Source organism: Cyprinus carpio, chromosome A3, assembly GCF_018340385.1.
Source record: "Cyprinus carpio isolate SPL01 chromosome A3, ASM1834038v1, whole genome shotgun sequence".
NCBI classification, from domain to species: Eukaryota; Metazoa; Chordata; class Actinopteri; order Cypriniformes; family Cyprinidae; genus Cyprinus; species Cyprinus carpio.
Window position 1 is genome coordinate 9,403,470 of NC_056574.1, and position 25,316 is coordinate 9,428,785.

At 38.3% G+C, this 25,316-nt stretch overlaps 2 protein-coding genes across 3 annotated transcripts in view; both read left to right on the plus strand.

Moving 5' to 3' along the window:
- The window catches only part of LOC109055236 (cytochrome P450 2K1-like), a 42,264-nt gene that overhangs the window by 991 nt on the left and 15,957 nt on the right, over positions 1–25,316 (plus strand). The window contains exons 2-9 of one of the 2 annotated variants that reach the window (XM_042717597.1): positions 3,586–3,748; positions 4,424–4,573; positions 4,749–4,909; positions 5,001–5,180; positions 5,261–5,402; positions 8,164–8,348; positions 8,543–8,684; positions 8,880–9,014. In XM_042717597.1, coding sequence (XP_042573531.1) covers positions 3,586–3,748; positions 4,424–4,573; positions 4,749–4,909; positions 5,001–5,180; positions 5,261–5,402; positions 8,164–8,348; positions 8,543–8,647 — 1,086 coding nt within the window. In that variant the 3' untranslated portion in view covers positions 8,648–8,684; positions 8,880–9,014. Of the gene's footprint in view, positions 1–3,585; positions 3,749–4,423; positions 4,574–4,748; positions 4,910–5,000; positions 5,181–5,260; positions 5,403–8,163; positions 8,349–8,542; positions 8,685–8,879; positions 9,015–25,316 lie in introns of those variants that run through there. The other variant, XM_042717598.1, reaches the window with a different exon arrangement.
- On the plus strand, positions 18,876–21,473 carry LOC109055256 (phospholipid-transporting ATPase ABCA3). Its single transcript, XM_019072487.2, has 4 exons — positions 18,876–18,933; positions 20,134–20,247; positions 20,325–20,398; positions 21,159–21,473. Exons 1-4 carry the CDS (start codon positions 18,891–18,893, stop codon positions 21,288–21,290), a joined length of 363 nt encoding a protein of 120 aa, XP_018928032.1. The 5' UTR covers positions 18,876–18,890; the 3' UTR covers positions 21,291–21,473.

Genomic DNA, 25,316 nt, shown 5'->3' on the forward strand with positions numbered 1-25,316 from the left:
CCCCTCAATGCAATAAATCCATGATACTTTTTTTTTCTCAAAATGCAATAAATCCATTGAATCAATATGACAGTTATTTTTCATATTGAAACCGCACAACATGATGAAAATACACAACATAATAAGTTGGTCCACATATGACAACCTCTAAACTTGGTCAATACTAATTATATTACATTATAATCAATACTTATTTACAGGCACTGGACTAAAAATACATCTATCAGTCATCTCTTCCGAAATTAATTCAACGGGTCATCTTGTTAATGCTATAAATTAATTACAGCAATACAAGAAAATTTCTTCATGAACAAGAACATGAACAACATCACATTAGACCACAGAAATTCCAAAATGACATTTCCCTTACATTCAACTACCAAAAGTGCAGTCATCCTTGCCATGTTACATTCATTTAGTTGACTAGTGCTGTATTAACAAAAACATAAATGGCATTAATAAAAACACTTACACTGACGAGCTACGCAATATCGCATTCATAATCCAATGCGATTTATCTAATGAACGCGATATAGCGTAGCTTGTCAGTGATCTACGGCTCTGTGTATTAATCCTTGTGTTGTGTTCAAAACCCAATTACACTTGTGGTGTTCCAGGGCAAAAATTACATGAATTTATGTCAGCTTCTTTTCTTTCATTTAGGACTGGTTTTGTATTTATATTTGCATCTGATTAAGAGTAGGCACCTCATTTTTTGAGTGAAAAAAGCATTATTTATCAATAATTTTCACAATATTAAAAACTGATGAAAATTTGCAGTTTATCACACTAGTGTACTTTAATGTTTAATCAAGGAGTTTGTTTTGAAAGGCTTTTATTTTGACAAAATGGCAAAAAGTCACACTTGTGGTGTTCTGGGTCAAAAATGACCCGACCTCAAAAAATTGCTTATAAATCACTCATTATGCTATATTATCTCCAAATATTGGATTCAATCTTTTTGTCAACTTCTTTCTTCTTTCATTTAGGACTGGTTTTGTATTTATATTTGCATCTGATTAATCGTAAGCCTTGTTTATCCGAAAGTAGGCACCTCAGTTTTTGAGTGAAAAAAGCATTATTTATTAATAATTTTCACAATATTAAATAAAAACTGATGACAATTTGCACTGTTTATCACACTAGTGTACTATAATGTTTAATCAGGGAGTTTGTTTTATTTTGTACAAAACGGCACAAAGTCACGGTTGTGGTGTTCCCGGTCAAATATGACTGGCCATTTAGAGTGAATGGGAAAGATCACAAAAAACAAGACCTTTATTTTGAAATGCTTTTATTTTCTGAAAAAGGGCACAAAGTAACACTTTTGCTGTTCCCTGTCAAATCTGAACATTGTGAAATACGAGAAAGAACATTTTAAGGGTTAGTTCACCCAAAAATTTTAATTAGGTTGTGTTTTACTCACCCTCGAAGCATCCTAGGTGTATATGACTTTCTTCTTTCAGATGAATCTATTTGGAGTTATATTAAAAATTGTCCTGGCTATTCCAAGCTCTATCATTGCAGTCAGTGGGTGTTACAGTTGAGCTAATTTTAATTTTTTGGGTGAACTAACCCTTTAAGTTTCTTATTTAGAGAATATTTCATGGAACACCAAACCAATATTTATACTTTCACAAAAGAATAACACACTGACACTGTCATACTGAGACAATGTCATACAACAACAAATCTGACCATTGTGACGAAAAAACAGCACTGGTTTCATGGTACAGCAATATACATATGCTCTGTCTTTGTGCTAAAGCATTAATTAGTTAACTTTTGTCTGCTTTGTGAGAACATGAAATCCTCAAAACCTATTGTCATAATATTTTGTCTAAATGGTGTGATGAAGGAAAGATTATTTTTAAGCAGGGTGAAGTCAGTTTGTGTGTGCGGTGTGCGGTGTGGGTGAGTGAGAGAAAGAGAGAGAGAGAGAGAGAGAAAGAGAGAGAGTTATAGTTTTAATATGATGATGTTGTATTGGTTTCGGTTCAGGTTAGGATGAAATAGAAAACTTGTAATACTCTCAGTAGTTTGTATACGTGTGTGTGTGTGTGTTAGCGTGAGTATGCATGCATCCACACATGAACAGGTCCAGGTCTTTCAATCTTTCCCATTCACTTTGAATGGCTGGACAGTTTTGACAGGTTTTATCAGTTTTTATTTAATATTGTGAAAATTATTCATAAATAATACTTTTTTCACTCAAAAAATTAGGTGCCTACTCTCAGATAAATGAGCCTTACGATAAATCAGATGCAAATATAAATACAAAACCAGTCCTAAATGAAATAAAGTAAGCTGACAAAAAGATTGAATCCAATCTTTGGTGATAATATAGCATAATGAGTGGTTTATAAGCAATTTTTTGAGTCCGGGACATTTTTGCCCTGGAACACCACAAGTGTAACAAGGTGAAAAATCGTCCCCAAAAAAGTATGAAAATGATCAAAAACTTTTTGAGTAGTACTGTAGTTATACCCTTTGTGAACAAAGTCACTAAATTTCAGTCCAATGTGATAACATTAACTAGTATTTTCGGGAAAAAAAAAATCTTCTCGGGCAAAAAAGACCCGAACACCACATGAGGGTTAAATGCATCTGAAAGCACGCGAGGTAGAGCCGTGGTATCAAACTCCCGCAGACCCAATCAACCATAATGACACGCCCGCTTTTATAGCATCAAATTACAAGCTAAAATCAAACATCACAAAAACTAACAATTGAACATACATCAGCTTGATAACAACTACCTTAAATGACCATAACTGTAGTCTTCTGATGTCTGATTTTGTAGCTGAACCAAACCAGACAGTTATTGAAGTGCACAGGACAGACTCAATGACGGCTGAGTAGAACTGTTTCAGCAGCTCCTGTGGCAGGTTAAACTTCTTCAGCTGGCGAAGGAAGTACAACCTTTGTTGGGCCTTTTTAACAATGGATATATAAATAAAATAAAATAAATAAATAAATATGGAAATAAATACATTTGAGAATAAATTTAAATAAAAAAGTAAATACACAAATAAATACATATAAATATAAATAAATACAAAAAAATTCACCCCCTCACAGTTGTCATGAAGGGCAAAATTAGCTATAAAGACCAAAATAATTTTTTTAACCAGGCTGTAAACATGTTATTTTATCTGCTGTAAAGTTGGGCATTTTAACATAGGGAGTCTATGGGATTGACTCCCTTTTGCAGCCAGCCTCTAGCGGCCAGTTAATGAATTACAGTTTTAGTCACTTCCATGTTGGCTTCACGAGAGAGAGCGGGAGGTTGCCGCTTGGAATAAATGAGAGAATAAGTAAATAAAAGTTAAAAAGATTAAAAATAAATATAAAAATAAATGCAAAAAATAATATAACACAAAAAAATGAAAAGATAATAAATACATTCAGGGTTAAATTTTATTACAAATTAACTATATTTGTTTTTATCAAGTAATTTATTTATTCATTTATTTATTTTCCTGTTATTTTATTTATTTATCCATATATTTATTTATTTTTAATTTCTGCAGGTTTGGTCCTCCATATATAACTGCCTGTAACATCTCTTTCAATCTTTATCAGATGGCAAAGCAGTTCGGCCCAGTTTTTACAGTCTACTTTGGTCCAAAGAAAGTGGTTGTGTTAGCCGGCTACAAAACAGTGAAGCAAGCTCTTATTAATCATGCAGATGAATTTGGAGACAGAGAAATCACGCCACTGTTCCATGATTTAACTAAAGGGCATGGTAAGATCACCCCAGTCGGATTCTTTATACTTATTAGCATATAAGTTACATGCAATGATGCAAAGTTACATACACTGGTATAAGTTTTTTGCCACTTTTGGACATTTAAGTCACACTTATAGTAGTCTGTTATTCACATTTCAGATGTCACATTTCACATGGATTAGGTGATGCTCGATCTTTTCTCAGAACCAACTCCACTTTTCTGAACCAATTTTAATGTATTTTTGACCAGGTCTTTTTTAATAGATGTATGAATTCAGTTCTGAATATAAAAGTTTCGAAGTCTTATAAGACTTTATATTTTATATAAGTATTTATATTTTGAATGGATTTATATTTTGAAACAATCTTCATTATGTGAAATGTTTTCATTGAAAAGTACTAAATTTTAAAATTTATTTTAATACCATAATGTTTTGTTATATAATGCAAATATATTTATACAATTTTAACTGTGGTTTAAGCACCCAAAGCCACTGTATATGCATAAATCTTGCATTTGATTTACATTAATTTATGCATTTTGTAGACACTTTTATCCAAAATGACTTGCATCACTTACAAGGTCTTCATTTTTATCAGTTCAAGCATTTACTAGGAATCAAACCATCGCTAGCACCACAGGAATATGATATCTGTAAGATTCATTTTAGAAATGAAACATCTTTGTAGGTATTATATTTGCCAATGGAGAGAGTTGGAGAGAGATGAGACGGTTTGCTCTCACCAACTTACGAGACTTCGGGATGGGAAAGAAAAAAATTGAGGAGAAAATCATAGAGGAAACATGCCATTTACTAGAGGAATTTGAGAAGTTTGAAGGTAAAGTACATTTATTAATTCAGCCAATGCTTTTACCAATGAAAGATGCAACAACACATGATTTATTTCTAAAGAGACAGTAACAAAGTTACAAAAGTCTCCTTGAAAAAACAAATGGAGATAAATACAGCAATGTAGACAGATGTACTGAACACTACAGCTTGTTCTTTTGTAGGAAAACCTTTTGAAACCACACGGCTGATGAACTACGCTGCCTCAAGTGTCATCTCTTCCATTGTGTATGGACGCAGGTTCGAGTATACAGACCCTCAGCTGCGGAGTATGGTGGATCGAGCCAATGAGAGCGTCAGGCTGAGCGGAACAGCATCCGTACAGGTTCACATTATTTAAATATAATCAGTGAGAATAGAGATAAATAGGTTTTGCATTATGGTCATAAATACATCTCTTGGTTTTTGTTCTCCAGCTCTACAACATGTTTCCTTTCTTGGGTCCATGGCTCAAGAATTTGAAACTAATCATGAATAACCTAGCACTCGATATCAAAGAGATATCAGAGCTGGTGAGCAGTTTACATCAAACGCTGAACTCGCAGGATCTCAGAGGCTTTGTGGATTCGTTCCTCGTCCGCATGCAGAATGCAGAGGTATTTATTTAGGTCAATCTGAACACTAATCTTGTATTTTTTTTTAACCTCTATACATCTCTAACGTATCATTTGGTCAGGAATCTGGAGAGAAGAACTCGCTTTTCCAGAAGCAGAACCTCATTTTCACAGTCGCCAACCTATTCGTCGCTGGTACGGACACTACTAGTACAACACTGCGATGGGGCTTGCTGCTTATGGCCAAATATCCACACATACAAGGTATGATAGAAATATTTAAAGCATTAAAGGAATATTCTGGGTTCATTATGGCATAATAATAATAATATTTCCCTATCAAATGAATTTCCTTTAAAGAATATCTGTTAGAGTGAGGCATAATATTAAAATACTTGCTATTTCAATAGTACAGCCAAGTTCAAGTTATGTCTACATTTCAAACATTGTCATCATAACAACATAAACATAAAAACAAGACGATTTTTTAAAAACAGCTGTAGTAACCATTCAAACAATACATTTTGTGTTTAAAAAACACAAGAGGCAGGGCAGTGGAATGACAAAATAAGTTTACTCCATTTAAAAAAGCTGACTTTAACAGATTTTGCATTCAACTGTGCTGCCTTTCCATTGTTTTTCCACGTTAACATGCCCTACAGCAGTGGTTCCCAACCATGTTCCTGGAGACCCCCCCAACACTGCAGGTTTTCTATTTCTTCTTAATCAAACACACCTGATTCAGATCATCAGCTCATTAGTAGAGACACCAAGACCTGAAATGGGTGTGTCAGACAAAGGAGAGGTGGAAAATGTGCAGTGCTTGGGGGCCTCGAGGAACCAGGTTGGGAACCACTGCCCTACAGTACACCACATGTGTCAAACTGTCCTGCAGAGAGTAGTTCCGACCAGCTCCAAAACACCTGCCTGGAAGTTTCTAGTAATCCTGAAGACCTTGATTAGCTGGTTCAGGTGTATTTAATTAGGGTTGAAGCTAATGCTGTGTTCCATTTGTTCATAGAAGCTGGAAATTCTGATTTCCCATTAGGAACTTTTAACTGGAGCGTACTCCCAAGTTGGAGTTCCGATTTGGAATCTTGGAGGAATTGCAACAACTTCCAACTTCAGAATCCAATATGGCGGCTCAGCAGAGGCGTGTCTACATGGTGGCCAGGGGTGGCACTGGCCCCCCCTGAAATCTGGCTGGCCACCCCAGGTGCCCCACCACCACCCCCAACCAGATGTCTTGCGATAGACTTGTTTTTAGTAAATTTCTAACTGCATCTGGCAGTGGCGGATCCTGGCATGTGTAGCTGCCTAGGGCCGCTTTCTTCTCCTCTTTATCCTTAATTTTAGGCGGTTTCTATAGCGTGATATTTGACAGATATCGAGAGCGCATAATGTTACGTGATCCATGTAATGCGCGAGCACGAATCTCCACTCGCAAGTGGATTTCCTTCACTCACACAAAACTGGATGTGTGCTTTTAAATTTACATTGTTCTTCTATGAATTGGCTCTGCTTTTGCTCAGAGATTACGTGTATGCTCAAACGTTCTTGCATCACTGAAGACTCAAAGCGCTTTTTTTCTAATTCAGATGAGTAGGCTTATCTCATTAAATGGAAGCAAGCTGATTATAGTCAGCCTTCTCTAGTTATTTATTTTATTAATAGCCTACTTATTTTAGTTAAGTGCTTAACTTATAAATATGCATTTATTCAGTTGTTTTATTATAAGCATTTGTATTTTATTGTTTTTGTATATAGTTTTGCAATAAAAGCGTATTAACCAGGTTCCAGAAATAATCACTGATGATGCTTCTAAAATTAGTGAGGGTGCTCTAGTCTTAATGCCCATTTTCACATATTTTCTCCCGTCTATTGCTTTGGTCATCATTGTGTCAATCACTGCTACTTCGAGAGTGAATCCCACCATAAATATGCAGATGTCATTCCCGAAACTTTGCAACGTGTGTGTGTGGCTGAAAAACAAAGTTCTACATTTTAAATGGATCATAGACTAGAAAGCTTGCAAAGAGTGCTCATTACCACTAAAATGCTGTCACTCTTTGTTTAGTGAGTGTATACAAGATGTATTTTAACATACATCATGCCACAAACCATTGAGATGGACCCTTTGTTTACTTATGTTTGTAGGTGTCTCAATAAACTCAGTGGTGCACACAGTACTGTCCCCTATTTGTGAACATGATACTATGGCGTTATCTGTGCAAATATATATACGCTTTTTATGTGTTCTTAATCGACTGGTATTGTTAACAATGAATGCTTCCATTGGTTTTCTCACTATACTGGCACACGGTCCACTTGGGTGTGACACCATTCCCAGCTCCGACATCCGACTTCTGAGGTAAATGGAACACAGCATAAATTCTGCAGGACAGTGGCCCAGGACCTACAGTAGTTTGGACACCCCTGCTCTAGATGGAAGTCTTTACTGTTGCGCTTGATTCTTATGTTTGTCAGTGTCTCTTGCATGTGTGCTGCATTGTGTCAAGTTAGAAGAAGTTCATATGAAAAAACAACAACACTGGATTCATTCCACCTGTGTATTTAATTGCGAAAACTCGTTCAATGTGAATACATCCCTACAGCTCAAATAACACCCATGCTTTAACAGAAGAATAAAAATAGGGTGCTTTTATAAAATTATGCACCACATTTAAAAACAAACAAACCTCCAAACAAGGCCCCATTAAAGAGCCTCCTTGCTTTTTATAAAAAAAAAAAAAAAAAAAAAAAAAGGACAGATGTGTGAAAATTATTTTTGTGGTAAGCTAAATTATGCCGCAAATGCTGTACATTGAGCTGAACTTGCACTGAACCCATAATATACCCTTCATCAATCAATCACAGTGTTTTTTTTTTTTTTTTCAGGTTCACATGCATTTAGCATTTTTACTGTTCTGTGTGTGACTTGTTAAATATAGCTTACTATGTTTGAGCATATTGCACTGGTGGACTGGGTTCAGAAAGTGAAATTTAAAGTGTGATGTGTTTGCAGGTCAGGTTCAGGAAGAGATTGACCAGGTGATCGGTGGACGGCAACCAGTATCAGAGGACAGGAAGAACTTACCGTATACAGACGCTGTGATCCACGAAACCCAGAGATTTGCTAACATAGCCCCCATAAGTATCCCACATATGACCAGCTGTGATGTTCACTTCAATGGATACTTCATCAAGAAGGTTAGTGTATTGTTAAATAATATAAAAAACAGAAACAATTCCAAATACAAATGCAGTTTTCACCTACACTACCCCATTACACCAAAGTAAAATAATACGTAAAAATAGATAAAAATGAATATACATTTTTAAATGCCCACAATATTCACTTTTTTTGTGAGAAACATTAAGATGCTATGTCTATGCTTGAGCAGGGTACATGTGTATTTCCTCTTCTAATGTCTGTGCTGTGGGATGAAGATGAATGGGAAACACCCCAGAACTTTAACCCCCAACACTTCCTGGACAAGCAGGGGTGATTTGTGAAGAGAGACGCCTTCATGCCCTTCTCTGCAGGTACAGTTTTCCTTCATGCAGGGTTTGATTGTCTTCTTTATTCATGAAATGGTCTCAAATGAATGTTGATGGGCCAAGGCTTTTGTTTATATGCCCTGGTGAAAGGAAACAAATGGTTTATTTTAAATTGTTGTTCCTTCTGATGTGTAGAGGTTTGTGGCCTTCTCTCTCTCACTCTCTTTCTCTCTCTCTCAGGCCGCAGGGTTTGTCCCGGAGAGAGTTTGGCCAGGATGGAGCTCTTCCTGTTCTTCACCTCCCTCCTTCAGCGTTTCCGCTTCACTCCTCCTCCAGGAGTGTCTGAAGATGAGCTGGATCTCACTCCAGCGGTGGGCTTCACCTTGAACCCGACCCAACATAAACTGTGCGCAGTCAACCGCTTGTGAATTATTTTACAGTAAAGTTGATGTGTTATTTTGTGTACAATACAGCCTGCATTACATTTGTGTGTTCATTCTTTATATGCAAGGTGAAAGCTCAGAAATCATGATTTTTAAGCATTCACCAAAAAATAAAAATAAATAAATAAATAAACAAAAAAAACCACCATAAAACCCATGTCATTAATATAATAAGAATAGTCAAGTTTGTCACTTTTAGCACTATTTTTATTTATTTTTTTTTACCTTCCCATTTTAAATCAAAATGATGTTTGGCAGACTCAAAGGGATACTCCACCCCAAAATGAAATGTCATTAATCAATTACTCACATGTCGTTCTAAATCCATAAAAGCTTCATTCATTTTCGGAACACAATTTAACATATTTGGACGAAAACTGGGAGGCTTGTGACTCTCCCATTGACTCCCAAGTAAGTTACACTGTCAAGGTCCAGAAAAGTATGAAAGCATCGTCAGATTAGTCCATCTGCCATCAGTGGTTCAACTGTAACGTTATGAAGCGACGAGAATACCTTTTGTACATGAATAAAACAAAAATAACGACTTTATTCAACAATTCGTCTCTATCTCTTTCCACATCACTGTAGCGCCATTTTGGAGAATATGAGTTGGATGCAGGCAGTGTACGCTCTTCTGTGTCAGCTGCTCCATAAAGATACGTTTTCTACGTATATTTACGCTGTGATTTGAAAGAAAACAGCGCATCCTTGTATCAAAAGATCTGTCACTACAGCCCTATCTGCATTTTGAAGCAAAAATTCTAGGCTACAAGATCCAGTTCTCGAAAGTCTTGTGAACAAATGTTCTGTATGTGTTTTATGACCTTATTTCAGTGACTTCAAAATTGTAGTTTTTCACTAACCACGCATAAATTTGTTTTCTCAAAAACACAATCATGTACATACATGCTATTAACATATTACTGTAGCCCAGTTTGTACTGAATACAGTGCTCTTGACTTTAGCCATGTATCTGTTTATAAGTAACTGAAAAAAAGCACAAAAGTCAGGGCATATCAAAACTTCTCCAGGCCCGCAAAACATCCTTAGACCCCAGAGGGTTAACATGCTGGTAAATTAACTAACTACAAGACAACTGCAAAATGTCAGTGTTTTCTGATTAAATAAAATGATTAAGTTCACAGATATTTCATTATATTTAATTCGATTTTAATAGGGTGTGTTTCTTTTTGGATGTTTTTAAAAGTGTTAAATGCTCTTTTTTTGTCTTCTGTCTTTGACGTCATTTATCACATTTTGTTTGTTTATGTGGGATTGAAAAACAAATTCAGGAATTGTATATTGAATTTCAGTAATTATATTAATATTCATTTCTATATTGCATATTAAATTTAAGGCATTATACTGAATTTCTAAGTACAAGATAAGACATTAAGATGTTTACAATAAGAATAAGAAATCCATAAGGAGTTATAAGTTTGCATTCTTACATCTAAATGGGTATATTCTATTAACTTTTGTTAGTTTCATATACAACTAATTATAAATAAGATGCCCTAACCCTCACGGAAAACCTGCTGCATTTTTTATTATTTATAAAGAAAGAAAGAAAGAAAGACAAAGAAAAAAACAAATAACATTTACTTGATATCTAGTTTCAAGGTTTTGTCAGGTTGAGCTCAAATCTGGGTACAATTTTGCTGTGTATTTTTGTGACTTTGGGGCCCCCTACAGTTAAGATAATATTTTGCAAAATATTGTATTCGTGATTGTAAATTCAGTAAATTCCAATCTTTGTTTTTGGTTCTTAAAAAATAAATATAAATTATATATTATCAAGACTGTTTGTCATTAATCTATTTACTTGATTAGCCTCACCGCTGACCTCATACGTCACTGCTTCCGTTTTACAACAGTAAGCGCAAGCTAGATTAAGCTAGATTAAAGTGAATATTACATTTTGAATATGGATATTTTTCTTACAAAAACGAATCGATTTGCTACAGGAGGCCTTTGTTCATCCCCCGGAGCCATGTGAGACACTTTTTTTTAATGAATGCGATTTTTATTAAACTTCACTGCTCAAGGACTGATGCAGTGCAACACCCGCTGAGTGCCATCAAACAGCTTGAAAGATCAAAGACAACTTTTATAATAACTCAGACTGGAACAGCTGGAACATCAGAAGTTTCCCCGGACCAGTAGAAAAGTGGAGGCTGGAACCCGAGCACACACTGGAAGGGACATGGCACAGTCTGGACATCCTTGCACAAACCTTCTCTTGTCCCTTGCCATATTGGGCCACCAGAAGCAATCACGTAGCAGCGAGAGGGTGTTGTTGGCTCCTGGGTGGCCAGTGCCCCGAGAAGAGTGAGCAGAGTGAATCAGTGGGGTGCGTTGTGTCTGGTACATACTAGCATCCGGGAGGACAACCCGGCGGATTGTTGGGAGCCCTGTTTGATGCTACTGGAGAGGAATTCCATTCAATTGGACTGATGATCTTCTTTGGTGGGATGATACTCTCAGGTTCTTCTAGACCTTACACATGACTGTGAATATGTGACAAGGCGTCTGCCTTGACGTTTCTGGGACCAGGGCGATAAGTAGTGGTAAAGTGTAACCTGGTAAAGAATAGGGCCCATTGTGCTTGCAGGGGATTAAGACGCTTGGCCTCACGAAGATACTGGAGGTTCTTATGGTCGGTCAGTATGAAGAATCGATGGGCTGCCCCCTCCAGCCAACGTCTCCTCTAAGGCAAGCTTGATGGCAAGTAGTTCTTTGTTGCCTTTGTCATAATTATTTTCCGTCGGGCTGAGCTTCCTAGAGAAGAATGCACATGGATGGAGTCTGGCTGGGTTCCCCTGCTGCTGGGACAACACTGCCCCCACACCTGTAGTGGAGGCGTTGACTTCAACAACAAATGGGAGGTCAGGATCTGGATGGACTAGGAGTGAGCCGCTAGTGAAGGCTCTTTTGAGGGACGAGAAGGCTTCTAAGGCCGTGGGTGTCCATGACAGAGATTTGGGTTTCCCTCGTAGTATGCTTGTGAGTGGGCTGGTGATACTGCTAAAGGTTTGCATGAAGTGCAGTAAAAGTTGGCAAATCCGAGGAATCGTTGGAGCTACTTAACTGTAGTGGGTTCTGGCCAGGAGGTTATAGCTTCCACCTTCCCCTCATCCATCTGGATTCCAGTATGATCAATATTATACCCCAGGAATTGCACAGTGGGTTGGTGGAAGGTGCAGTTCTCAGCCTTGAGGAATAGGTGGTGCTCTGGAACGTCCTGGTGATGTTCGCCCTGGCTCCGGGAGTATATGTCATCTATGTAGACAATGATGAATCGATGAAGAAACTCCTGGAGCACCTCATGCACGAAATCCTGGAATACGGAGGGGCGTTGGCAAGTCCATAGGGCATGACCAGATACCCGTAGTGGCCAGTAGGGGTCACAAAGGCAGTCTTACATTTCATAAGAGTTATCATTTCAAATTAATATGCTTCAAATTAATATGTTATATTATCATACCTGGAGATGGATGTGTGTGATTGGTTGAATGAAAAGGTGCGCGGCACTGCGTGCATTTGTAGAGGGAGTTCTCACGATACGCTTCATTCATGATAAAGCATCAGTGAAAAAGCATCGTTTGAACGCTTATTCATTTAATATCATCCTTTACAGGAGTATATCAATTTTGGAGGCACCGCTGGGATTGATGTACGATGGAGTAACTCCCTGACTGGTAGAGCCCATTTAGCAACATCATCACCTTTTTTAGTGACCCAGATGAGCTGCAGTATGACACATGAAAAAATATCTATTTGAGCAGTGCATGCACTGGAGGTTCAGTGTCTTGAATATGGATATCTATATTCATATCCGTATCCCATTCGGCCTCATGAATGCGGCTGCAGTGTTCCAACGGTTTATGGAGGAAAGTCTTGAAGGTTTGAGGGACAAAATATGCATACCCTATTTAGATGACATCCTGGTCTTTACTGAGTCCTTCGACGAACAGGTGGAAGCAGTAAGGAGAGTGCTGCAAAGGTTGCAGTCCCATGGAGTCAAGTTAAAACTGAGAAAATGTGAGATTGTTAAAAATTAAATATAGTTGTTAGATATGATGAATTAATGGCTAGGTATGATGGAAATTAAAAATTGTAAGTAAATATCTTCCTGTCATTTAGTTGTGGTGGATTTAATGTGGAATTATCTAATGAATTACAAATGAAGTTTAACTTCGCTTCTGCAAATGTGAAGCCCAGGATATTGATTTTTTGCTTTTCTGTAATATGCTAGCCTGTGTGTATCTAAGCAGATTACATAATCCGTTGTGTTTATTGTCTTGATGGAGCTATAAGACCAGCACCGCTAGCTGGTAAGTCTTCTGAATATTGCAAACAATTAAATCTCAATCAACACCACTGATGTTATCATGACTGACGTCATTGAAAAGCTACTAGCAGTGCAAACATGAGCGTTTATCACGTATCAAGTAAACTACTTTTCCATGGATGAGCCTGGAGTGGGTCAATTCCTGGTGGCCATGTCCTTGCAGGGTGTCGTCTTCATCGCCCTGTTTTTCTTCATCAAGCTCCGGTGCATCCATGTGCTATTCAACCTCAGCATGGGACCCAAGAAGTTGGGAGAGGAAAGAAAAGGCAGGATGTAGTGCTGTTGTTTTATTGGGTTGGATGCTAACAATCACAGCTGTGGGCATGTGCTTTTTTTGTCAGATTTTGCTGTTGGCAGAAGAAGCTCTTCAACCTGAGGACAGAGATGTTGCGGAGGAGAGAAAAAGAGTTTTGGAGTGCCAGCCAGTGGTTGACTCCATGGTGGGCAGCCCACTCATCCTACAGGAGCTCAGCAAGGTATGAAGTTCACATTGCATTATTTGGCTCCAAACTACAGTACGTTAATGTGATTACCTCAAAGTTTCAGTTTCAACCCATATTTTTTTAGCCAGTTCGAAGTTCGTTGATTTTTCTAAAAGATTCCATCAGATCATCTTTAGAACATGCTGTGAAAAAGTATTTTGGATTGCTTTAATGCATTGACATGCAAGTTCCACTGTACCATTACACAGTACACAAAACCAGTTGGGTGTTACCATCTGTTGGCCAAAGTGCATAAAACATGCAGAAAATTAGTTAAAACTCAAAATTACTTTGGAATACTTTGACCTTAGGTCGCGCTCCATTTTATAACTAATCCTTTCTCTGGCTTTCTCTATTTTGTGGACATTGTTTAGGAAGGAAGCCTCACAGAATCCACTAAATTGGTGAATGGTATGCAACAACGTTCTCCAGAAATACCAGAGTTACTGGCAAACATGCTTAACAGGAAGTGATGTAGTCTCTTATCACACGTTTCACATTTCATTGCCACAATGCCCTGAAAAAATACCACGTAAATTTGATCATAGCATCACCTACTTATATAATTATTATTTTTACCAAACAAATTTGTTACCAGACAAAATTGTTTGGTGTTTAGTTCATTGTTTTTGCCTTACTCCTTTTTTTCCCTTTTTTAATCTGTGGTTGTATTTCTCTAGGAATATTCATGTGGGCAGTCACTGTTAGCGGTGGACCGTTTGTCTTTGGCCGTTGGGAAGGGCGAGTGCTTTGGTTTACTGGGATTTAATGGAGCAGGGAAGACTAGGACATTCAAAATATTGACGGGTGATGAAAGCATAACTTCAGGAGACGCCTTTATTGACGGCTACAGCATCCACCGAGATGTGAAAAAGGTTGAGCATTTTGTTTTATCATATTGCCATTTGATATAAAATAGTTCCCTCACACTGGAAATTAACATTTAGAGAAGAGAGATATTTAGATTTGGTGTAAGTGAATGGTTCAACAGTATTAAATATGACTTCACTTCAGGTGCAGCAGAGAATTGGCTACTGTCCCCAGTTTGATGCGGTGCTAGATCACATGACATAACCCCCCCTCTACGGAGTGGCCACAACAACATTTACATTTACATTTACATTTAATCATTTAGCAGACGCTTTTATCCAAAGCGACTTACAAATGAGAACAGTAGAAACAATCAGATCAACGAGAAAACAACAACGGTATACAAGTGCTATGACAAGTCTCAGTTAGTCTAGTACAGAACACGTAGCCAGGGTTTTTTTTTTTTTTTTTTTTTTTTTTGGGAATATGATAGAAAAGAAAAAGAAAAAAAGGTAAGTACTAGTATTAGTTGGTTAAAGTGCAGGCGAAAAAGATGAGTCTTTAGATGCTTTTTGAAAATGAGTAAAGACTCAGCTGTTCGAATTGAGATCGGGAGGTCATTCCACCAGCTGGGAGCAGTCCAGGAAAAAGTCCGTGAGAGTGATTTTGAACCTCTTTGGGATGGCAACACAAGGCGTCGTTCACTTGCAGAGCGCAAACTTCTGGAGGGTGCATAAGATTGAACTAGTGAGTTTAGGTAAGTTGGCGCCGTGCCAGTGGTCGTTTTGTAGGCAAGCATCAGTACCTTGAATTTGATGCGAGCGGCTACTGGTAGCCAGTGTAACCTGATGAGGAGAGGAGTAACATGGGCTGTTTTCGGCTCATTGAAGACAACCCTCGCTGCTGCATTCTGGATCAGTTGCAGAGGCTTGATAGTACATGCAGGAAGGCCCGCCAGGAGAGCATTGCAATAGTCCAGTCTGGAGAGAACAAGAGCTTGGACAAGAAGTTGGGTGGATTGCTCTGACAGGAAGGGTCTAATCTTCCTAATGTTGAATAAGGCAAATCTACAGGACCGGGTCGTTGTAGCAATATGGTCTGTGAAGCTTAACTGATGATCCATCACAACTCCTAGGTTTCTGGCTGTCCTGGAAGGAGTTATGGTTGACGAACCCAGCTGTATAGAGAAGTTGTGATGAAACGATGGGTTAGCTGGAACCACCAGCAGTTCAGTCTTAGTAAGGTTGGGCTGAAGGTGATGGTCATTCATCCAGCTAGAAATGTCACTCAGACAGGCTGAAATGCGAGCAACTACCGTCGGGTCATCTGGTTGGAATGAGAAGTAGAGTTGAGTGTCATCAGTGTAGCAGTGATAGTAAAAGCCATGCTTCTGAATGACAGATCCTAATGACGTCATGTAGATTGAGAAGAGAAGCGGTCCAAGTACTGAGCCTTGAGGAACCCCAGTAGTAAGTTGTTGTGACTTAGAAACTTCACTCCTCCAAGACACCATGAAGGATCTATCAGACAGGTAGGAGTTAAGCCACTGGAGTGCGGTTCCAGAGATGCCCATCTTTCTGAGGGTGGATAGGAGAATTTGGTGATTAACAGTGTCAAAAGCAGCAGACAGGTCCAGCAAAATGAGCACTGAGGATTTTGAAGCTGCTCTTGCCAGTCGCAGGGCTTCAGTAACCGAGAGTAGGGCAGTCTCAGTTGAGTGGCCACTTTTGAAGCCAGATTGGTTGCGGTCCAGGAGGTTGTTCTGTACAAGAAACATAGAGAGCTGGTTGAACACAGCTCGTTCGAGTGTCTTTGCAATGAATGGAAGAAGGGATACCGGTCTGTAGTTTTCTAGAAGTGCTGGATTTAGAGATGGTTTTCTTCAGCAGTGGGCTTACCCCGAGCCTGCTTAAATGGTGAGGGAAATGTTCCAGAGTGAAGAGAGGAGTTGATAATGTGAGTAAGTGAAGGTATGACTGAAGAAGAAATCGCTTGAAGGAGGTGAGTGGGGATCGGATCCAGTGGGTAAGTAGTAGGATGACTGGAGAGGATAAGTTTGGAAACGTCCGTCTCTGAGAGTGGAGAGAAGGAGGAGAACGAGTGAGCATTAGTCGTTGTGAAGTTATCCTCAGTCTGCGGTGTGGAGAATTGGTCACTGATGGTTCTTGTCTTATTTGTGAAGAAAACTGCAAAGTCATCAGCTGTAAGAGTCGATTGAGGAGGAGGTGGAGGCGGATTAAGAAGAGAAGAGAAGGTTTTGAAGAGTGTCCGAGCGTCACAACAGTTGTTAATCTTGTTGTGGTAATATGATGCTTTAGCAGTGAAGACGTTTGCAGAGAAGGAAGAGAGGAGAGACTGATACACACTGAGGTCGGTAGAGTTTCTTGATTTAAGCCATTTCCTCTCAGCAGCCCTGAGTTTAGAGCGATGTTCACGGAGTACATCGGACAGCCAGGGGGCAGATGGGGTGGTGCGTGCTGGTCTAGAAGACAGTGGGCAAAAGTTGTCCAAGCAAGAGGTCAGAGTGGAACAAAAAGTGTCCGTAGCACTGTTCGTGTCCAGAGCTGAAAACTGCGAGAGTGAAGGAAGTGAGGATGCAACCACAGAGGATAGGCGAGATGGAGAGAGTGAGTGTAGGTTCCGTCGAAAGGTGACCCGCGTTGGAGCGTGTGCCGCTTCAGGAGTAAGTGCTAGGTTAGCAGTAATGAGGAAGTGGTCTGAGGTGTGCAGTGGAGTAACTAAAGTGTTGTCCACTGAGCAACAGCGCGTGTAGGTGAGGTCCAGTTGGTTTTGCCCGATTTGTGAGTCGCTGTAGTAGAGACTCGCTTAAGATCAAATGAGGCGAGCAGAGTGTTGAAGTCAGCAGCCTGGGGTTTATCTAGGTGGATGTTGAAGTCACCAAGCAAGCAGTACCAGAGGAGTACCATCTTCAGGATAATTTGATAGCAGCACGTCCAACTCCTCCAAGAAGTTTCCCAATTGACCTGGGGGACGATAAATGACCACAAAGTGGATTTTAACAGGGTGGGTTACAGTAACAGCATGTGATTCAAATGTACCGTGACCTGTAGGTGGTGGTTGAAGATCAAATTTCCAATCTTTCGATATAAGGAGACCAGTACCTCCACCCCTCCCAGTCGTACGAGGGGGGTGTGGGAACAAGTGAAATGAGTGGAGAGGGCTGCAGGTGGGAGTGGCAGTGTCCTCAGGTTTGATCCAGGTCTCAGTCAGTGCCATGAGGCTGAGACCAGAATGAGTAGCAATGGAAGAAATGAAGTCTGCTTTGTTAACAGCAGACTGGCAGTTCCAGAGACCAACTGGAATAGAGAGCGTTGGAGTAGAGGTCAGAGGGACAGGCCTTAGGTTTGTCAGGCAGGCCTTCCTTTGACGTACATAGCGTGCTCTCCGAGTGTTAGTAGTGATAGTAGAGATCTGAAAGCACATAGTGAATACAAGTGACCAAAATAACTATTTGTGGATGAGCTGTATAAAAACTGAAGGGGAGAAAAGCAATACTCAAGTGCCCTGTCGGTGTCCTTGCTCGGTGGAGTCGCGCAGGTAGAGTCGATGGTCTTTACACTCGTCGGTCTTCACACGAGGAGGCTTCACACGAGTAGGCTTTACACGAGGGCTGCCGCGACCGCTGCTGCGGTGACACCTACCACTTATATATTTGCCTGATTACCTGTGATTGAAGTCAGCTGGTCACGCCTCCCTATTTAGTAGACCGAAACTGTCCAGTCCCGCGATAGGCAAACGCAAAACCAAACGCCACAATTCACACGTATTTACCAGGGTAAGACACACAGTAATTAAAGCAAAGTTTCCCTAGCAACGATGATCACGCAGTAGTCTAATGAGAAAACGAGGCAAAAACACTTACAAACTGCTGTCCTTCTATGTCGCTCGACTGTTTCTCGACCACCAGAAGACCAGGAGGGAGGTGGACTGGTGAGACAGTGGCTCCGATCCATCACACACGAGCCCTGGGTCGAAGGGGGGCCATGGTTGAGAGCGATGTTGAACCTCCTCTCGACCACTCCCTCCTCGGCGACCTCCCCTGGTTCCCCGGAAGACCACCAGGCGAGTTCCCTCAAAATGGCTCCTCTCCCGCTCTGTGGCTGGGGAGGAGACGTGAGCAGACATACCGCTGGATCTCAAGATGACGGAGTCCTTCTGTCACGTCTGGGATACAAGGAGACACGGTGAGAGATCCAAATGCGAGTACATCTTTTATTAAGGGCAATCCAAAGAATAAACAGTCCAGGCAGGGGTCAATACCAAACATATCCAAAATATAAACAAACAAGGACACAAGGCTAGAACACGACAAGAGACGGACGAGAATAAACAAGGACTCCGTCACACATACTAAGACAGACCGGTATAAATACACAGGGACATGACAAACGCTAATGGGGAATTGACTGTGTGCAATGATTACTAATCAGTGACAGCTGAGTGCAATGAGGAGACAGGGATCGTGGGTAATTTGGTTCATTAAGTGACAGACACCGTGGGGAAGGAGGACATCTAGTGGTTACCCAGGGAACACAACCCAGACACTGTGACAATGGGTGGTTAGATATGATTAATGGATGGTTAGATATGATTAATCGATAGTTAGATATGATTCGTGGGTGGTTAGATATGATTAAATGGTGGTTAGATATGATTAATGGATGATAGATATGATTTGTTGGTGGTTAGATGTGATTTGTGGGTGGTTAGATATTATTTGTGGGTGGTTAGATATGATGGATGGTTAGATGTTATAGACGGATGGTTAAATATGATGTATGGTTAAATACGATGAATGCATAGTTAGATATGATAAATGGATTGTTAGATATTTTGAATGCATGGCTAAACATGATGGGTTGTTAGATTTGATATAAAGATTGTGTTAGATATGATGGATGGTAAGATAATGGTTTAATTTATGTCACCAACTTTGCAAATAACAAACAGAGACACATCTTGAGAGTCCAGAAGCATTCACTGCATGACGAAGCAGTGAATACAACAGTGTAGAGCACCGCGGTGTTTCATTCCTTGAATGAATCTGTTTTTGATCAAATCATGTGAGCCAGTAATTCAATAGTCAATTCGCTTGTTTTGTTTCTTATTGATTCAGTCATTTTGAATGATTTCAAATGATTTATTTGTCATCTTTATTTATCATCTTTATTTATCATTACAGTCCTAAACCAGCCAAGGTGCCAGCACAAAAACACATTCAGCAAAAAATTGTTTAATTAGCAGTATTGACTGAAATTCCTCCATTTCAGGCCCCAGAAGGGGAAAAAAAGCTTAAAAATAAATAGTTTGTTTAATAAGGCTATTTTTTTTTCATTAAATAAAAACCTTTTTAGACAAATTATTTAATCTTTGTGTAAAATTAGCTACGGGACAAACACAAACCGGTTACACGCTGCTGGCGAAGGTCCGCATGGACACGGAGTTAGAGGAGATGGACCTTCAGCTCTTCAAAGACTTCATTGAGAGCACCTTTCCAGGTATTTAAATGACCTGTTTTGTATTTGCGCTGGACAGTTTGGCGGTTTTTATAACTTTCACCTGATGGCTCTCGCAGGAAGTTTACTGAAGGATGAACACCAGGGAATGGTCCACTATCACCTGACTGACAAAACTCTCACCTGGGCACAGGTACGTCTCAAACACAAGCAGTCTAAACATTGTGTTGTTCCCAATAGCATTTTACTATTTCTGCAGTATGTATGTTGCAAACAATATGCAAATGCTCTCTATGTTTACAATATACCCAGACTGACCAAATAGTGGGTTCCCACAATGCAATGCACAGGACTTGACCGTCCTTTTCCAGTGTGACAGATAAACCAGAGATACATTTAAAATCATTTAGAAAATTATTATTTAATTCTGTTTTAGTTATAGTTTTTGGGTATTTTTTTTACACGCAATTAAATAATAATAGCACCATAAGTTATTAAAATAATAGTTAAATATACACCATTCAACTGTAATGTATATTGTTTCATTACTGTATTTTATCTAATACTAGACATGATACACTATGTATGCAGTACATAATAGTTGTCCATTTCCAGTGTGACAGATAAACCAGAAGTGATGATTACATCTGTAAAATTATTTAATAAAATACAAAATTCAGTTCAAGAATTGGGGAAAAATGCACCATAACAGTTATTTTAACTGGATGACAGTAACATTTCTTTTTGCTAAACAAGCATTATGCTAATATTCAATTCTAAACATCGCCACTATTTACACCACGTGTCCTCAACTCTGGCCCTCGAGGGCCACTTTCCTGCAGGGTTTACCTCCAAGCTTGATCAACCTCACCTGCCTGTAACTTGCCAGTGATCCTGAAGACCTTGATTAGGTTGTTCAGTTGTGCTTGATTAGGCTTGTCTTTTTGTCTCAGGTGTTTGGTGTTTTAGAAACAGCCAAAGAGAAGTACAGCATCGAGGACTACTGCGTCAGCCAGATCTCTCTGGAGCAGGTGTTCCTCAGCTTTGCCCAGTTCCAGCACTGCGCCGAGGCCTGCAGGAAATGACACGCTCAAGCACTAAAAGGGCGGAGCTTCACCTGATGAGTAGGAGGCACAGCGTTTGTGAGCAGTTTGAGTTTCAACGGAAAGTTCAACACACCATCGGAAACAGTCTTTGAATTTTAATCGGTGGGGCTCCACACCGAAAAGAAAGGACGTTTATTCATCATCTGTAAGGGCGACAGACGGGATGTCTCATGTGCACTTGTGTATGATTGCGGTGTTATTTATAAATGTATAATTTTTTGTTTGGTTCTGCTCACCTGGAAAGGTTTTTTTTTTTTTTTTTTTTTTTTTTTTACTGTGGTCTCAACACTTAAGGTATGTGCGTTTCACCCCTTTTTCTGATAAAATATGCAAAAAGGCCAGAAGTATCAGAAAATGCAATGTCCAAAAACCTGGTTAAAAGCTGCTTCTTTGGGATTCACAATGTTACTGAATATAAATTTTATTGAATAGCTTAAGGTCATTTGTAGAATTTATACAATAGATTTATTCCCCTTATCTAAGCATTGATAGTCCGCTATTTGTTAGATATCGTTTTATTTTCTACAAAAAAGCAAATCGTTCCATGTAATAGAGAGTTTTGCTTATGTATTTCAAAATAAATGTCACTTTTAAATTTTTTCACTGCTAAAAAAAAAAATATATATATTTCTTTCTTTCTTTCTTTCTTTCTTTCTTTCTTTCTTTCTTTCCTTTTTTCTTTCTTTCTTTTCTTTCTTCTTTCTTTTTCTTTTTTGCAAATTCTCAGGTTATATGTATTTTACTTTTTTTTTTTTTTTTTTTGAAATTTTCTTTTAAACTCAATTTTTTTTTTTTTTTAATTGAGATCATTGATATTTTAATTTTTTTTATCTCCACATTTCCATTTCTAATTTTTACCAGTGAGACATTCCTCCTCCAGATTGACAATGGAGAATTTTTTTGAAGTGCAGCATGAGCTTTTTTGTAATTTTGTAGATGACCACTAGAGGGCGTACAGTTTTTTTTTTTTTTTTTTTTTTTTTTTTTTTTTTTTACATCCGCATCAAACTGAATGTGTCTTTAGATACACTAAATGTCCTCTTGTGTGATTCTGTCACAGAGCAACAACCACAAGCTTTTTGTTTTGTTTTATCATCTTGCACTACTGATGTGGACCAATCCATCCTCCTTCACAAAGATCCATAAAAGCGCCCACAGAAACATGATATTTTGCATTTGCATATTGTAAGATTAATTGTCCGTAAAATCATTCTTATGTCAGTTTTTTTTTTTTTTTTTTTTTTTTTTTTTTTTTTTTTTTTTTTTTTTTTACACTGAATGTATTTTATGAACTAGTATTTCATGTATTTCATGCTCAGTGACTCTCAGGTCATCCTGCTCTTTTCTATATCGTCAATGCTCTTAGTCACTCTTGAGTCAGATTGAAGGACGTCAGCCAGTCTTTGTTCAACATGATTCTACATCATTATAGTGATTGAAAGTTAAGCAGCATGGTTTGTCTTCCCAGACCAGGTCCACATTTCCATCCACATTCATGTGAACTGAATGTACTTTCAAAACGAAGGAAGAAAACACGGGCTCATTTGATAACACTGACGTACTGTAAATAAGATAGGGCTTGATGGTGACTGACTACAAATTGTTTCTTTTCTACGTTTTTGTCCTTGATCGGTCTATTTTTGCACAGTGCTCTGGCTGTTGTGTCTGAACTGCTTGTTTGAAACTGAAAATATTGCATTTTGAGAATCGAGAAGGCAAGACAATGTTTATTAAAACTGGTAAAATGTATGCCATAATGCAAAAAGGGAATTTACATTGTAATCTTGTGTACTGTATCACTAAATTAACAATGTAAATATTGTCATTTCCTTTTATATTAAATCTGCCTTATTCAAAGGAATTATGCTCTGCAGTCGCTTACTTTTCATATTGATTTTTTATTATCCTATGATCCCATTCACACACTGATGAATAATTTCTGCAATAATTAACAACTAAATCTAGCAATACTTATCTACTTTATTTTCCAACTCCAAATCCGGAAACATGAGTCCATTGTGTAATAACGGTAAACCAGCTTTCAACAGATAATAATTAACTTAATTAACTAATTAAGTTCAGAAGTGTAAAGTTTTTGAATGATTGTATTTTTACTATTATTGTTATTACAAATGTATAAATACTGAATGATTTCTAAAGAACAGAATAACTCCATTGTTGTTTGTTCTTAGTATGTTTCAAGATATTATACTTGTTATGCAGAAGAAAGAGAGAGAACTGAGTGAGGAAATTATAAAATGTAACTTTTCATGATATTTTTCTCACATATTCCATATTATACCCACATTTTTGTACTTAAATCCAATTTCTTTATACTTTCTGCTTCCCTCTTTAAACTCCAGTAATGCATTCAGTTACTTTTTATAAACAGTATCAGAAGGTGTAATAAGACTGGTGTTAGTGTTGTTCTGAAAAAAAAGAAAAGAAAAGGAGGCTAGAGTTCATTTCATAACGTTTTACAAGTATAAAAGGTACAAAGTAACTGGGTCAGTACCCTAAGGTACAGAAGCTAAAAGATAAATCTTTGTATTTTAATTACCCCTAAATTCTACATATTAGTCCCGTAAAGGTATATTAACGTATTGGGAAGGGTGTCACCCCAGTTTTCTTTTTTTTTTCTTTTTTTTCTGAGAGCGTATGAGTTAAAGAAAAAAACACACATAATATTCCACTTTTTAATGCATTATTCATCTTGAGCTTTTGTGTTCTTAAACTTGTTAGCACTCGTGCATAAGAATCAAAACATGATGTTTATGGCCTCCATGTTCCTGTCAACCCTTGACACAGTTAGTAATTAAAGCAAATCATCCTCGGTCAGGTGAAGGTTCAACCATGGGAAAGGAGGTCGAATGTCACACTTCTTTCAGTACTGCAGCAACAAAAGGTATTTAAGCCACTTATAAATGTGTGAACCTCGCTGCATGGGATCATATGTCTGTGTGTCTCAAATGCGGCACAATCTTTTCTCTTCACTAACTTTCACCTTTTTTTTTTTTTTTTTTTTTTTTTTTGTAGATGAGCCACAGGTTCATCACATTAACTATAATCATGATCCACTAATGTTTTCATTTATTGATGTACAGGTATATAACTTTTGCACAACAGTCATTTAATTGCTTTCAGTCAGATCAGAATTGTTGAAATAGTATAGTAATGATTTTTCATTAATTTAGCCACTGTATCGAATAAATACCTGGGGTTATGTTTGTTTTCTTCTAAAAGAGAAGATAAGTAATCAGATCTAGCAGTTTTGAATGTTTTTCTGTAGAATAGGGTACTTTCACGCCAAGCAATATGAAATACCACTAGTTTTGCTTTCCTCCAGCTGTGCTACAATTTCTGGGCTGCTCTCTTAGTCTGGTCAAACATTTCATCACCCTGGACATATAAGGTTCTATTTTCCATTTTTGTCAAAATTGATTTATTCACATGTTCTTATTCTTTGAAAACTTATTTACATCAGGTGAAGCTTTTTTGTTTGTTTTTCTGCTTTAAAGTGTACATTTTGGCACTGATATATGAAAGAAACGGCTCAGAATGCAGATAGAACCTTATAATTCCAAGGTGTCAATTTGAATATGAAGCACATTATCACTGAATATGACGTGTGATAGATGTGTGAAAGCAAATGTTATCAAAGATGTTTATTGGGACATCTCCCACATCAGTAGAACAGGTTTTGTTTTCTTTATTCTTGCCTGTTCTGTTGATGCGAGGGTTAAACCATCTTCCACCGTCGCACCTGAAGTATTTATATTGACCACACATAAAACAGCTTGAAACAATGGATGACTAAGACCTGAGGGGAAGGAGAGGCTGTGAGGAGTCAGGAACTCAGCCTGGGGAGGAAGTGATGAGATTGGGCCAGCTGTAGATCCTCTCTTCGGATTAGTGAATTCTATTGTTTTATTACAGGACAGGATAGTTTTGGTAAAATCTATCTTTGCATTTAATACTCATCCAAAAACAATGATGATTTGTGTG

Excerpts from the sequence above, each read along its gene's own strand:
- LOC109055256 (XM_019072487.2), top strand. The coding sequence starts at position 18,891 with ATGACGGAGTCCTTCTGTCACGTCTGGGATACAAGGAGACACG. Across the intron at positions 18,934-20,133 it reads CTGGGATACAAGGAGACACG|CTACGGGACAAACACAAACC; the intron begins GTGAGAGATCCA and ends GTGTAAAATTAG. Across the intron at positions 20,399-21,158 it reads AAACTCTCACCTGGGCACAG|GTGTTTGGTGTTTTAGAAAC; the intron begins GTACGTCTCAAA and ends TTTTTGTCTCAG.